This window comes from Pleurotus ostreatus (genome assembly GCF_014466165.1).
Source record: "Pleurotus ostreatus strain PC9 chromosome Unknown scaffold_6, whole genome shotgun sequence".
Classification (NCBI taxonomy): domain Eukaryota; kingdom Fungi; phylum Basidiomycota; class Agaricomycetes; order Agaricales; family Pleurotaceae; genus Pleurotus; species Pleurotus ostreatus.
Window position 1 is genome coordinate 1213583 of NW_023503161.1, and position 12181 is coordinate 1225763.

The 12181-nt window shown below is 51.2% G+C and overlaps 4 protein-coding genes across 4 annotated transcripts; all 4 read right to left on the reverse strand.

Annotated features, from left to right (window-relative positions):
* Positions 1-737: 737 nt before the first annotated feature.
* Positions 738-1427, reverse strand: MRPL25 (54S ribosomal protein L25, mitochondrial; the record flags this gene model as incomplete). Its single annotated transcript, XM_036778166.1, has 2 exons — positions 738-809; positions 867-1427. The coding sequence occupies 2 exons, from the start codon at positions 1425-1427 to the stop codon at positions 738-740; spliced, it is 633 nt and encodes a 210-aa protein (XP_036629594.1).
* Positions 1428-2746: 1319 nt separating this feature from the next.
* PC9H_008659 (uncharacterized protein) lies at positions 2747-3782 on the reverse strand (the record flags this gene model as incomplete). The annotated part of the gene is made up of 2 exons (XM_036778167.1): positions 2747-3641; positions 3706-3782. The coding sequence occupies 2 exons, from the start codon at positions 3780-3782 to the stop codon at positions 2747-2749; spliced, it is 972 nt and encodes a 323-aa protein (XP_036629595.1).
* An 895-nt stretch (positions 3783-4677) lies between these two features.
* On the reverse strand, positions 4678-6390 carry VPL2_3 (Versatile peroxidase vpl2; the record flags this gene model as incomplete). The annotated part of the gene is made up of 11 exons (XM_036778168.1): positions 4678-4746; positions 4799-4974; positions 5029-5227; positions 5281-5521; positions 5571-5649; positions 5700-5776; positions 5867-5925; positions 6042-6058; positions 6116-6135; positions 6186-6229; positions 6283-6390. 11 exons carry the CDS (start codon positions 6388-6390, stop codon positions 4678-4680), a joined length of 1089 nt encoding a protein of 362 aa, XP_036629596.1.
* Positions 6391-7863: 1473 nt separating this feature from the next.
* PC9H_008661 (uncharacterized protein) lies at positions 7864-10979 on the reverse strand (the record flags this gene model as incomplete). Its single annotated transcript, XM_036778169.1, has 3 exons — positions 7864-7922; positions 8085-10003; positions 10057-10979. The coding sequence occupies 3 exons, from the start codon at positions 10977-10979 to the stop codon at positions 7864-7866; spliced, it is 2901 nt and encodes a 966-aa protein (XP_036629597.1).
* Between the last annotated feature and the right edge of the window lie 1202 nt (positions 10980-12181).

A 12181-nucleotide genomic window follows, 5' to 3' on the forward strand; every position in this document is an offset into this window, starting at 1 on the left:
GTAGCTGTGATCAAGCAAAACACCCTCCCGCAGCTTAAATACTATGAACCGTTGAAAAGCACCGACGCTGCCAAACATCACCAGTTAATTTCAGCGTTCGATATGAGTCACAGTGTACCTTCTGTGTCAGCCGCCTTTGAGATCTCCAGTCAGGTAGAACGAACGGCAAAGCCCTTCGGGATTAGCACACAACGCATTTGAGAAACCCACCGAGAAGATCGACTTCAGGTAAGTTTGTTTCCTATTGAAACTGCGGTGCCTGCAACATCTTGTCCGAACGACGTTCCGCCCCAACCAGTTGCCAGAATGCGAGAGCGAAGCCGTTCCGGTGCCGGTTCGTTCCGAACAGCCCATCAACTCGTGTAAAACAGTCGCCGCTGAATCCGAACGCACTCACATACTTGTCCGCGTCAACCGATAGCATTGCGGGCATTGGCCAGGTACCTCGCTGCGGCCCGTCATGGATCTTTATTCCCGTCTCTGGCGGTGGAGGTGGTCTTTTCCGCACGAGAAAGCTGTAGAATCGTTCGCTGTATTCGAGATTCCTTTCGTAGTCGTGACATCACTACATGAGACGCCGCATCTATGCGGGGATCTACGAGATAATCGATAACCATCCATTGCGGAACCAAGTTGTACACCTTGCGTGCGAGTATGCCCATTCTGCTGAGTAATCGGTATCCGTTGAGTAAGCAGAAGGTTGAGTGCAAGGTAACAACTTGCATAAACCAGAACGGTTAGAAGGGCAACTTGGGGGCCTTCGCGGAGCGAGCGGGCTTCAGCGGGTTGGGCTTGCGTCGGTGGTAGTACTGCGAAGGCATGTGGTCGGTGCATGGTCAGGCTGAGAGATTAAGATCAACACTCACTGCTTTGTAGCTCGCTACACGTTTTGCCATATCCCTCATCAAAATCACCCTCTTTTTCTTGCGTTTCTCCAACAGCCTCTCCCACCTGTGGCCCTTGAACATACGTTTCTTGGCTGCGTAGAGTCTGCTGCCTATCTCGGCTCCAGAGACCACTTTGCTCTTGAATTCACCCTGCCATTCTACCGCGGCTGACCACGCTCCGTCTTCCGCAACCTCGTGAGTGGATGGTTCGAGTTCGGAGGGCGCCTCGGAGGTTGACGCGTTGGACTTGTGGTCTTCGTCAGCTATCGGAGGGACTGAGGAATCTGGAGCAGAAAATTTCGGTCCAGGAGGTAACAGATGCAAAGTGTTGCTGATTTTAGCCTTCTTAACGAGTTCCGCCTGGCGCCGTAGAGAATACTTCGGAGGACGCCATTTGCCCGTGTGAGGATTTAGAAGGGGTAAAAAGGGATTTGGCAAAGACGGGTGAGGTGATTCGGACTTCTTCAGCGGTCCATAGCGTACTATGTGGCTCTGGAGACCATTCAGCTGCTGCAACCGGAATTTCTGAATGGTTTGCATGAACAAGGGTAAGTTTGGCGCGTCGGGAATCGCCGACTGCGAAAAAGGTAAAGTGCTTGCACGTGATCGAGAACGCCCCTATCCAAGAGTCAAGGCACATTCGTGAACGAACGAACAACTCTTTCGTTGCAGGCAGGCAGTGAGATCGTCCTTGTTATGATATGACACTCAATACGTTGGCACTAGGGCTATTCAAATACGCTTGCATCCTTCGAAACTTTTGAGTAGGGTCGAATAAATCTCCACTCCTTTCTGTAACGCGCCAATTCTGCGAGAATCATACCTAAGGAATGTCGAAGCAGGAGTCCAGGGAAGACGTAGTGGGTAGGACACTTACGTCGGGAGCCTAGCGCCATCATGCAGTGCAAAGAGATCACCCAGGAGGCTCTCGGTCAAAGAATGTCTGCAATCTCCCCCCTTCCAATAATACTCATGAAGTTATTTCCGACGGCCAGCGCGAGGCACATCCTGCCTTGAGAATTCCAAACCTTTGTAACCATGACACATTCACCAAATCCCTCGTTGAACGCTTCGCAAATGATGCTCAGGAGCTCCATAGTGAGATTAAGAGCTTCTCCTCCCCTGCAGCCCTGCCGTAGCACAAAGTATGTCGCTTACAACCGAGACGGTACTCCCTGAAAAGGAGGTTAGAGGGAATCAGATAGATAGGTATCAGTGTTGATTTGCAGAGGATCTTGTAATCCTATAAGGAATGAGACTGGCGGTCTGAGTGGGCAAAGAACCGAAGAAATTATCTCGCGTTTGTACTCAGCTGCACCTCCAGGAGGCGTGAACATGAGTTCCGATGCACTGATTCGTCGAACATTGTAGCGACGTTTCTCTATTTCTTTGAGATTTCTTTGAGATTTTTGGATAGAGTATTCCAAGATAAAGGGATGAAGTGACACTTGCCGAAGCATCTGCCTCTGACGGATGCCACCCGACTGGTAAGCGATTGCTTCCAACGCCAAAAAAAGAAATAAAGAAAAGAACACTGGATGTGGTGGCGCAGTATTTCAGTTACTCACGTGACTGCCAGTAAGCCCATTGAGGAAATTCTAATTGATCCTCAATTAAGGACATTGATGGATTATTTCCGAGGTAGGAAGGTGTTACAGAATATTCTCCGCTGACAGCAAACGAAAGGACAAAATCTTTGAAGCAGGGCTGGACACCTAAGTGCTGAGGGTTAGTGCTCGGACAAGGTTCATGTGCGTGGTTGTAGGATTCAACAAGCTATTTACCAACGACAAGCAGACTACTAACAAGTTGTAGGTTCGATAGGCTGAGCAAGTAAATCGTGGTTTCCAATATGTTCTTTAATCTAACCAGTGGTCAAACTGGTCCACTTCCCCAAGTTTCGTGCCGAAGCCGCGACGCTCAATGTCCGTCATCTCACGACCGAGCAACCTCTCGAGCTCCTCGATATCATCTTTCATTGCTCTTCTCTGGGGTACGGGAGCGGCAGTTGCTTGTGGAGGTTGGTCGTGCCCGGAGAACTTTTCCCTGATCTTGTCAAAGATCGAAGGAATGTAGGGTGCGATTGTCCCGATCAATGGCGCCACTGACCCAAGTGTGTTTAGCGTGCTACTGAAACCTCGCTCGTCCAGCTCGCGAGAAAGTAATTGTTCGATGATTTGAACATCTGGGTCATCACTTCTCCTTTGTGGCGCAGGCGCGCCGCTGGCAGTGGGTGCGGGCGGCGATGGGGGTGTTGCGGGTGAGAGTATGGTGTCTGCCGCATTTCTTCCCTTTGAAATCATGTTGAATAGCTTGGGGAGGAAGCCGAACAACCCGCGAGCCTCGAGTTCATCTGCGAGCTCGCGAGATTGCAGAAGATGCTCTAACTGTGCCATCGCCTCGTCGTCTACTTCCCGCCGCTGAAGGAGGAGGGGCCCGAGCTTGCCGAATATCTTCCCCAGGATACCTCCAAAGCCACGGGCATCAAGCATCTCGATATCTCGGCTGTTGAGAAACTTGGCCAGGTCCGCGACATCGGAGGCAATGTCTGATCGAGCGTGTAGATCCGAGTCCATTCCCTGGTACGTGTACTTTGGCAACAGCGGGCCTAGCTGCGTAGTGCCTACTCGGAACGAAGGACGATAAGGGGGCTGTTGGATTGGGAGTGGGCCTCGCATAGGACTTGTGCTCCAACCTGCACCAAAGGATCCGATGCTATCCGGTGTGGCAGATTCTACTGGAGGGGGTGACAGCCTGGACAGAAATGGGTGACATCGTGAGCAGACGTAGTGCCTTTCGCCCGGAAAGTGAAACCTACTGAAGGGGTGTGGACATCACAGTCATGGCCTGCAACAAGAAGGTAGCCAAAGCAATGGTAGATGTGGAGTAAACCATGTTTGAGTGTAGAGGGTAAAGCGTGGAGAATGAGGAGAAACTCGAGATGACCAGCACCGCGAAAGGAGGATGGATTGGGGATGAGAACCAGTCTGAGAAACTAGGAGTCTACACTGACCTGCTTTTATTTCAACATAGCGTATGCTGATATTTCTGAACCAGGGCCCACAACTACCAATACTGTATCATCTAACGTCCCCATAATCAACGCCGAGCTATACCAACGCCTACAGTGGTCAACGTTAGCAACCCGAGTGCAATCCCACAGGCCGACGAGCTCGTGGCACTGCGTAGGTTCCTGCAGCAGGTCAACTGTTGCTGTACCCTGACGGAGTCTCCAGTGAGAAATTAGGTGGCTTGTATTCACGATTCAGTTAATCTGCGATGTATCATTCGGATGAGCGAAACAGCCCGAAGTACACAGTTATCAAATGATCCACCTTGTCGGAGAAATCATCCAATGGAACATTTAGCCTGTTGTGCACCCACTGTGTCGGATATCGAACAGGGGATTGCTCCTGTTCGGGTGGCCTATTAATGGTGATTCACCATAATAGGATCAAAGTGGATCTGCATCAGTTCCAAGTCCGTGGGACCCAGCGGCTTGGACTTCTCAGCGAGTTATGTCGGTGTAATAATCTCCGCGAAGCTCTACCAATATAGAATTGGCTTACATCCAAGGTAAGTAGTTAACGCTCGGAATGTATTTCAAAGTGTATTCCAACGTGAACAGAATCTAAGAAAGTGCACGAAATCGGACCATATATAGAATAAAAGCACATAAATCAAACCACTGTGAACCTAAACTATTGCATGAACCAGTAAAAGCTGTCAATTTACGAGGGGGGACTAGAAGGGCATCAGTATATGTTGCTGAATGAGCGTTACGAGGTACTCACACAGGGGGAACAGTAGTAACTGGACCGGGATCTGCAGAAAGAGCAGGGAAGGGGGTGGCAGCACACTATGAAGGTAGGGTGAAAGGGTATACTTGTGCGATACGATGAATATCTTACAGCAGCTTCCACGTCAGCCATGCTTCTCCCAGCGGGAATGGTGACGGGCTTGGTGAGTCGGACTTGGGGAACGGGGATTACGTCGGAACAGTCGGTGAGGCGGGAGCGGACTTGTCCAAGGGTGGCTAACTTCGACATGACCTTTTCGAATCGCGAAACCATGAGCCTTTCATTAGCTAGTATGGCAAAGTTAAGCACATCTAAAATAGCTGAGCGCATGGATAACATACCAATGAAAGATTGCCACCTGCAGGCTGTGCGTCTGTCGCGAGCAAGCAAGAAGTCTGATTGGATGCGGATTTCACCAGGGATAGGAGAAAGCGCCTGGCCGGTGTGGGTGCCATTTCCTGGCACAAGCGTTCCTTTGAGAAGCACTTCCAAGAAGAATTGCGCATCGAAAGCGCTCGGAGTAGAGTCGAACGGGGTCCCCTAATAGGAGACGGCGTCGGTTAACATCTACTTGAAAAGAGACGACAACGTACGGGGATGCTCTCATCGACGTGATCAGCTGCTGCGATACTGTGCGAGGCAAGAAGATCAACGATCTCGTCTGGGCTGAAACCTGCATCTCCCATTCTGGCCAATATGGCATCCACCGAGTCGCTGGGCTCGGGGACAAGGAGGTCAGGGGATGCGATGGAGTGATTCGAACGGCCAGCCAGGAATTCAAGTCGGGGGCCTCCAGCACAGTTGCTTACACCAACCGCACCAGCAAATTGGATGCTATTTTACAATTAGCAGTTGCGCCATGGAGCACTGCGGTGCAACTTACAAGTCACCAAAGGATACTTTATGCTTGATGGCGAAGGGCCTCTGGACCTCGACGATGTCATCGATACCGTTGTTTGCATCTACGTGACCGTGTTAGACTGCAAGTGTTTACCAAGGGGAAAGCACTTGCTGAAGGCCGCCTCGATCTCCGTATGTGCCATGAGAGAACCGTCTGCGAAGATGTCAAAATGTGGAGCATGTGCTAGGCTATGAGTGTCCTACCCGCGCCTCCACCACTATTGAGTTACCCAAAGAGATGAGATTAGTGGATAAAGAAAGTACGGCATGTGCACTTACCCGAACTTTCCTTGGCGGGATAGCTTCGGGGAGAATCCGATAGCATCATGGAACGTCAACTAATGGGGGCGTTGTGAATAGCCCGGTCAGTCCGGATTTAACAGAAAAGCTCACGCGAAGGGACTATGGACAATGTAATTAGTTGTGGAAAGTGGACAATATCTTATCAACGTACCTCGTGCACTTCTTCGCCTGCAATTCTGAAGAGTTAGAAAAAAGAGACTACCGTAAATGAGCAAGTTAACTTGCCACACTCAGCACCGTCAAATCTATGACCAACGTTAATAACCACAGAAAACGCAGGGTATTTTAGACCCACAGGTTCTCTTGAATGTCGTCCAGGACGTCGAACCAGACGCAACACTATCGCTGCTCAGTCAGCGGCCATGTTAGTGCCATAACCAACTTTAACCTACGCTGGCATCGCTAGTCGTCCTTCCACCGCTGCAAGTGACCTTCTTGGATGGAGCGGCAAAGGCGGACACGGCAAGCACGGTAAGAGTGAAGAGAGCTTTGAAAGACATGGCGAGTTCGGTGGAGTAAGAAACCTGTTGGGCTCTTGCGGATTGAGTATGGAGAGTCACTGGTTCTTTTATACCATTTCGTTGTCCCCATAAAAGAACTCAATACGGAGGGTGTGAAGGACCATTCGCCCATGCCGTTAAGGTATATCCAATGGGCAACCTGACTTCATCGTGTTGTTCTACGCACATCAGGACGGCGGAAACTTTTGGCTCGGGTGGACGACGAAGCCGGAGACATGTAACCCCAGAAGTCGGAACGTTTGAGTGATGGGTGCGCTTTATTGCATAAATCGTGCGAAGGTGATATGGGCTCTGCTGAATCGAGAGTAATACCCGACATGTTCACTCGCACGTAATTTCACCTTGTGACTGCCATGAATGGGACGAACAAGGGCAGAGTTGATGTCGGCTTCCCACGTCGTGTCAAATACCATCATAAAACAGCAATTGACGACAACGTTGACTGGATGAGAGACCATCATACGGCGGTAATCCGTGCCTATCGCACGATTGATTATACTTAAAGGTATTCTTGTCAAGAATCGACACCTGCAGGTATAGTAGCGCATGGTCAAAACGCCAAGCTTTAGAGATAGCAACTTTAGAAGACTCACTGAGTCACATCTGTGTTTTCTCGAGGACCAAACAGGCACACGGAATTCGGGATGATCGACATAGAGGTCGCCTACCTAGCAAGTGCAATAGCTATTTTGATAGATCAAGATGGAGAACCCGAATCCTGATTTCCGGTTTACAGAGGGGTACCATGGTATGTCAAAGATGTCAGCCTCGTCAAACAGCGGTGTTTCCATTGGTTAACAACCTGGAGATGGAGGAGGGTCGCCAAACCGCAGGTATACGGGCAAAGGTAGCCAATGCCGTGGCCCTGTAACCTTTTCTTAGACCCACAGGAGCGGCATGAGAACAAACGTCAATTATCGAGCGCCCCGAAGGAGGCTGCGAAGCAACTCGGACCTTGGGGGGTGGTGGCGAGTGTGTTCTGCACACGTTTGCGACACCGACGAGGTAGGGGGCGATATATGGGGCGAACACGGGACGCGCACTAAAAGCTCCTGCCGCTGCTCTTGAATTTCCGAGGGTTAGCGTCGGGTGAGGTCGCTAGGAGTCGCCACGGCACTGTGAGTGTAGTGCAATGTAGGAACTCGCTGTTAGCGCTTCCACTGAGGTGTATCGGTCAAGGCTCTCGTAAATTGATCATCAGCAGCCTTCTGCCAGCTTCTGCCCCGGCGAGGATGTCGAAAAATTGATATTTCCGGTCGCCTTTTATCACCCCACGAGGTCACCGTGTCCACTCGTCTGTTTAAGGTATGCCGGCTTTTGTCTACCGAGGATTCGCCTCCCACTCTACGTTTCGGGCAACGACAACCCGGACGGCGAGTGATTCTGTTGTTTCTCGACCATCTGAGTCTGTGGTCAAGTGGGGGTAGGATACGGCGTGGGAGTTGGATGTGCTTAATACCTGACACAGGATTGGTAGATTATTTTTGTGGTTGCCTCGAACCGGAATCTATCTGCACAACGTTAGTTTAGACGTAGGAAACAGGGGAAACCGGTTTTGGGATGGGTCTGCATACGCCCCCAAAGCAATTCACTCAGCCTTTACAGTAGCTCACAGATACAACATCTTTATGAACCGAGCACAGGAAACGTACAGACCTCCTATCTTGACGCACCAACTCTAGCCAAAAACATGTCTTCCTTCAGCCGAATTATTTCCCTCCAAGCACGTTCCTCCCATGTCGAGTCCCCGATATATAGGAATTTGTCAGACATGTCTGCCTCCTTGTCGCCACCGGCCTTCTGAAGGGACTCGCTGTATGGGAGAGACTCAGCCTCCTTCTCAGTGGCCCCTGTCTGTTCCCTGTCGGGCTTGTCATCCTTTTCATCGGGGACGGGCTCGGTGTTGTGATCTGATTTGTCTGCTTGATTGGGAACGTCCGTGTCTCTCACTTCAGAAGAAAGAGAGTTGTCAACAACCGGCGCCGGCGCGTACTCTTTCCCTTCATCATGAGTATCAGCTTTATCTTCAAGCCCTTCCGCACCGTTTGCCGACGGTATGACGGCGGTGGTCGCAGGTTGTTCATCATGAGTCTCGGGCGCTGGTGTAGGGAGCGCTTCGCCTCCAAGAGTGGAGAGCGGTCGGGGGCGTGCTGCAGCCCTCCGAGGTAGAGGTGGAGCAACACCAGGGGTAGGAGATCCAGAACGCGATGGGGTGGAGCTAGGGGTTAGTTTCGGCCCACGAAATATCTGCGTAGGCGTCGCAGGTCTTGATTCAGGTAGTGGTACCCTTCTAGGAGATACAGGCGGCTGATCGAAGTCTGTGCCTCCTTCAATTGTCGCACTCGATTCGGAGAGTTTGAACTCACGGGCCGCGAGATCATGGGTATCCTGAGTCGTGGACTCAACGGGCGCGGGCGTCTCGGTTGATGGGGGTGATGGGACAGGGCGATGTCTTCCAGTTCCACCAACGTCCTGTGGCATGGGGGCAGATGGATCGGTTGATGGGGGCGGCGGGACGGGGCGTCGACCTTCGCTTCGTTTGGGTAGGGGTGGAGGTACATGTGATGTGTCAGAGTGAGTGACTGAGGGGTGTGTAGGCGGTGGTGGTGGAAGGGGATTTGTGAAACGCTTCTCGTCGTCGCTGCTTTTAGCATCGCTGTGTGTCCTATCCCTACTTGGCTCTCGGGTCCAACTGGCGGCTCGTTCGCCAAGGGCACTAGCCATGCCCCACAGTCCACGTCGTCGAGGAGGTATAGGTGGCTTTCCATTTGGATTCTGTTCTTCGCTGGAGTTCTTCCTCGAAACGGCGTGAGGTCCTCCAAGTTTCTCTTGATCACCATCAACGGCAGATACTCCACTTTGTGTGCTCATTATCTCTTCTTCCCACACCTTTTCTACGATACCCGCGCGCACATAAGCCCAGAGGCTACACGTCGTGCGAAGACGGACAAGACACCAGCCATTGCTGCACAGAGGGTAAATAGTAGAAGCAGTGTTCTGTGGACTACTGAGTTGTAGAGGGGTTTGTGATGGCGTTGGCACCCTGGAAGTGGAGGGAGTGTTAGAGGCGGAGTAGGCTGTCGAGGCTGAGCTGTGAGACTGGAGTGATGTAGGGAAGGATATTGGTAGAGGGAGGGATTGGAACGATGAAGTGGCAGACGCTAGACGGAAGACATATACTTGCTTCACGTCTGGACGCGAGGGAGATGAATCGCTGAGACCACCGACAGCGGGGTTGCGCCGGAAGATTGATGTAGACCATGATGAATTCTGGGCATTCATCGTGCCTCCATAGGCTAATGCAGGGTGGGTAGGAGGTCGCGTGCCATGCTGGCTCTCGGTATGTCCAAATATAGGGGTACCACAGAGTGCACAAGGGATGTTATAGGATGAGGTGTTGGTGACAAAGGGCGAGTGGGGGGAAGCAGTAGTAGGAGAGGCCGACGATTGCTTAAGCACAGAAGGTTCGCTTAGCAAAGTGCTGGTCGCCATGGGTTCGATCGTGAGCTGCCCGTTGTGAATGGCCGCAAGTACGGCGCGACGTGAAAGCCAATTCAACGAGGGCGCCAAGTCCAGACGAACGGTTGGTTCCCTGGAAATAGACCGTAGAAAGTAAGGCTCGTTGAAATGAGATCAGGCACGTACATGTCTTCCGAAAGGAGCCGCGCAACGAATGGCAAAGGAAGGAGAGTAGTAATCGTGGGCGGCTGAGATGCTGGCAGATGGAGCGAGCGGAGATGAGATATAAAAGAAAGGAACTCGTAGTATGGAGCATGCGAATTGAGCAGCCGTAGTGACGCGACTGGATTCGGTCGGTCGACTACCCTGTTCTTCCCTTTCATGTCTCTGAGCGTCTTTTCTGCCTCATCCTTGTCGTGCTGCATTTGCTGAAGACTTTGTTGCATCAACTGGACGGCCTCTTCTGCAGCTCTCAGCGCCACCTCTGCCTCGTTGGCCCTCCGGTCGCTTAGTGCCTTCTGCCCTCTGGCGTCTCTAACCATGACATTAGCCTGCTCAAACAAGCTTGCGCTGAGATCATCTAGCTCTCTCTCTATCTCGGTTCTCCTGCTCTCTGCCTCTCCGCGGTGTATGGCTTCTTCGCTCGCTTTTTCCATGAGACGCGTCAACTCTGCAGTGACATGTGTCCTTTCCACCAACAACCCAGTGTCCAAGGCAGAGAGATGTTGAGTACGCTCACGCTCCAGCAGGGATATACGCGATTTCGACGAGTCGAGCTTCGTAGTAGACGAGTGCAGCGAGTCCTCCAAGTCTGATATGCGATCGTAGGAGCGGATGAGTTTGCCGTTTAGTTGTGTTACTTGGGTAGAAAGATCTAGGATTTGGGACTTCAGTGATGATATTATCAGGGCCTGAGCCTCTGGATCATCAAACGAAGCGACCTTGGGGGGTGTGGGGGTGTCGTGAGCAGGCCCAGCCTTACTGTCATCACTGTCGTTCGCCGCTGCGGGTTTCGTGTCATTAAGTGGGGAAATAGTGTTCTCGTCTATGGGTTTGACCTTCTCAGAAGGCTCGTCTTGCGGTAGTTTGGGGGTATCTCCTCCGGACATAGGATAGAATGATGAGTTTCTGAGGAATGCCTATGTCTCGACTTGGAATATGAAAGGAAGGCACGTGATGCTCCCTTTTTCGACTCCTGTAGTACTAGCCTGGACTGCAGATTCGCCGGAAATTCTAGGCATCAGTAGGCAGGTAGAAGGGTGCCACAGGTTGGTACAGAGCTGAGAGCGGCCAAGTTGCTTCCGCGGCCAATTCACCTCAACACGGCGACTATCCTCGGCTATCCCCTTGAAAATTCTCATCGCACATTAAGGCAGATTCGAGCGTGTTAATATCCGCTCAGTACTGTTTACAGGATTATGTATTGGTTCAAATATCCAGCACTCCGCTTTATACTTGCTTGTAACACCCATATTATGACACCTCATCCATATTATGGGGTGCAGTACAACCTCGCATAAAGAGTCACAATGGGGTCAAAGAAAGTGTTTCAACGGATGGCGCTACGTAAACGACCAGTAAAAATATCCTCGAAGGACGGAGACGAATGTACCGTGTGCCCTCAATGTATTTTGGCACCCGCGGTCCATTCAGGAAGTAAGTTCATGAGCCTTCGCTGACATAATACCCATTTTCTTGTGGACCCGCTGTTTAAACTCTGGGCACCCTCAAATGATTATTTGATGGATAGCACGTCAAGTCAGTTGAGGAATTTGTGGATAACACTACCGCTACCCTCGGACCGTAAGTCAAGTTCCCCGAAGCTCAAACTTGGATGCCGACCATTGTCACTTTGTTCTCGCAGATTAAAACAACGTGGGGGACCAAAATTTGTAGCAAATTTGGGCCACTATGCGCTGTGTCTCTCGCTTATGCAGTGGCCATAAGGGTCGCTCAGCTTCGCCCATCGCCACTCATTTAGAACATGGCTTATTCGGGCAAATACTCGAAGAACAAAGGGAGGCCGGTTGGACGATCCACTTGCCACACACTCCCACCCAATGTATAAAAGGGTACCCGGGATAGGTGAACCTCTATTCAAAACACCCCCAAGGTCCATCTGTACGCCCGTTTAGTTCTCTAAACTCATCATTTATCTGACATCTTATCAATAGATATTGTTACCCTTCACCGCTCAACACCCTCACAAAAATAGCATGTCTTCTCAAACCGCTGAAGTGGGACCGTCTGGCTTCCAGGCAGCGACCAAAATATGGTCCAAGGGATTAGAATGGCGAAAGGGCGATATGTG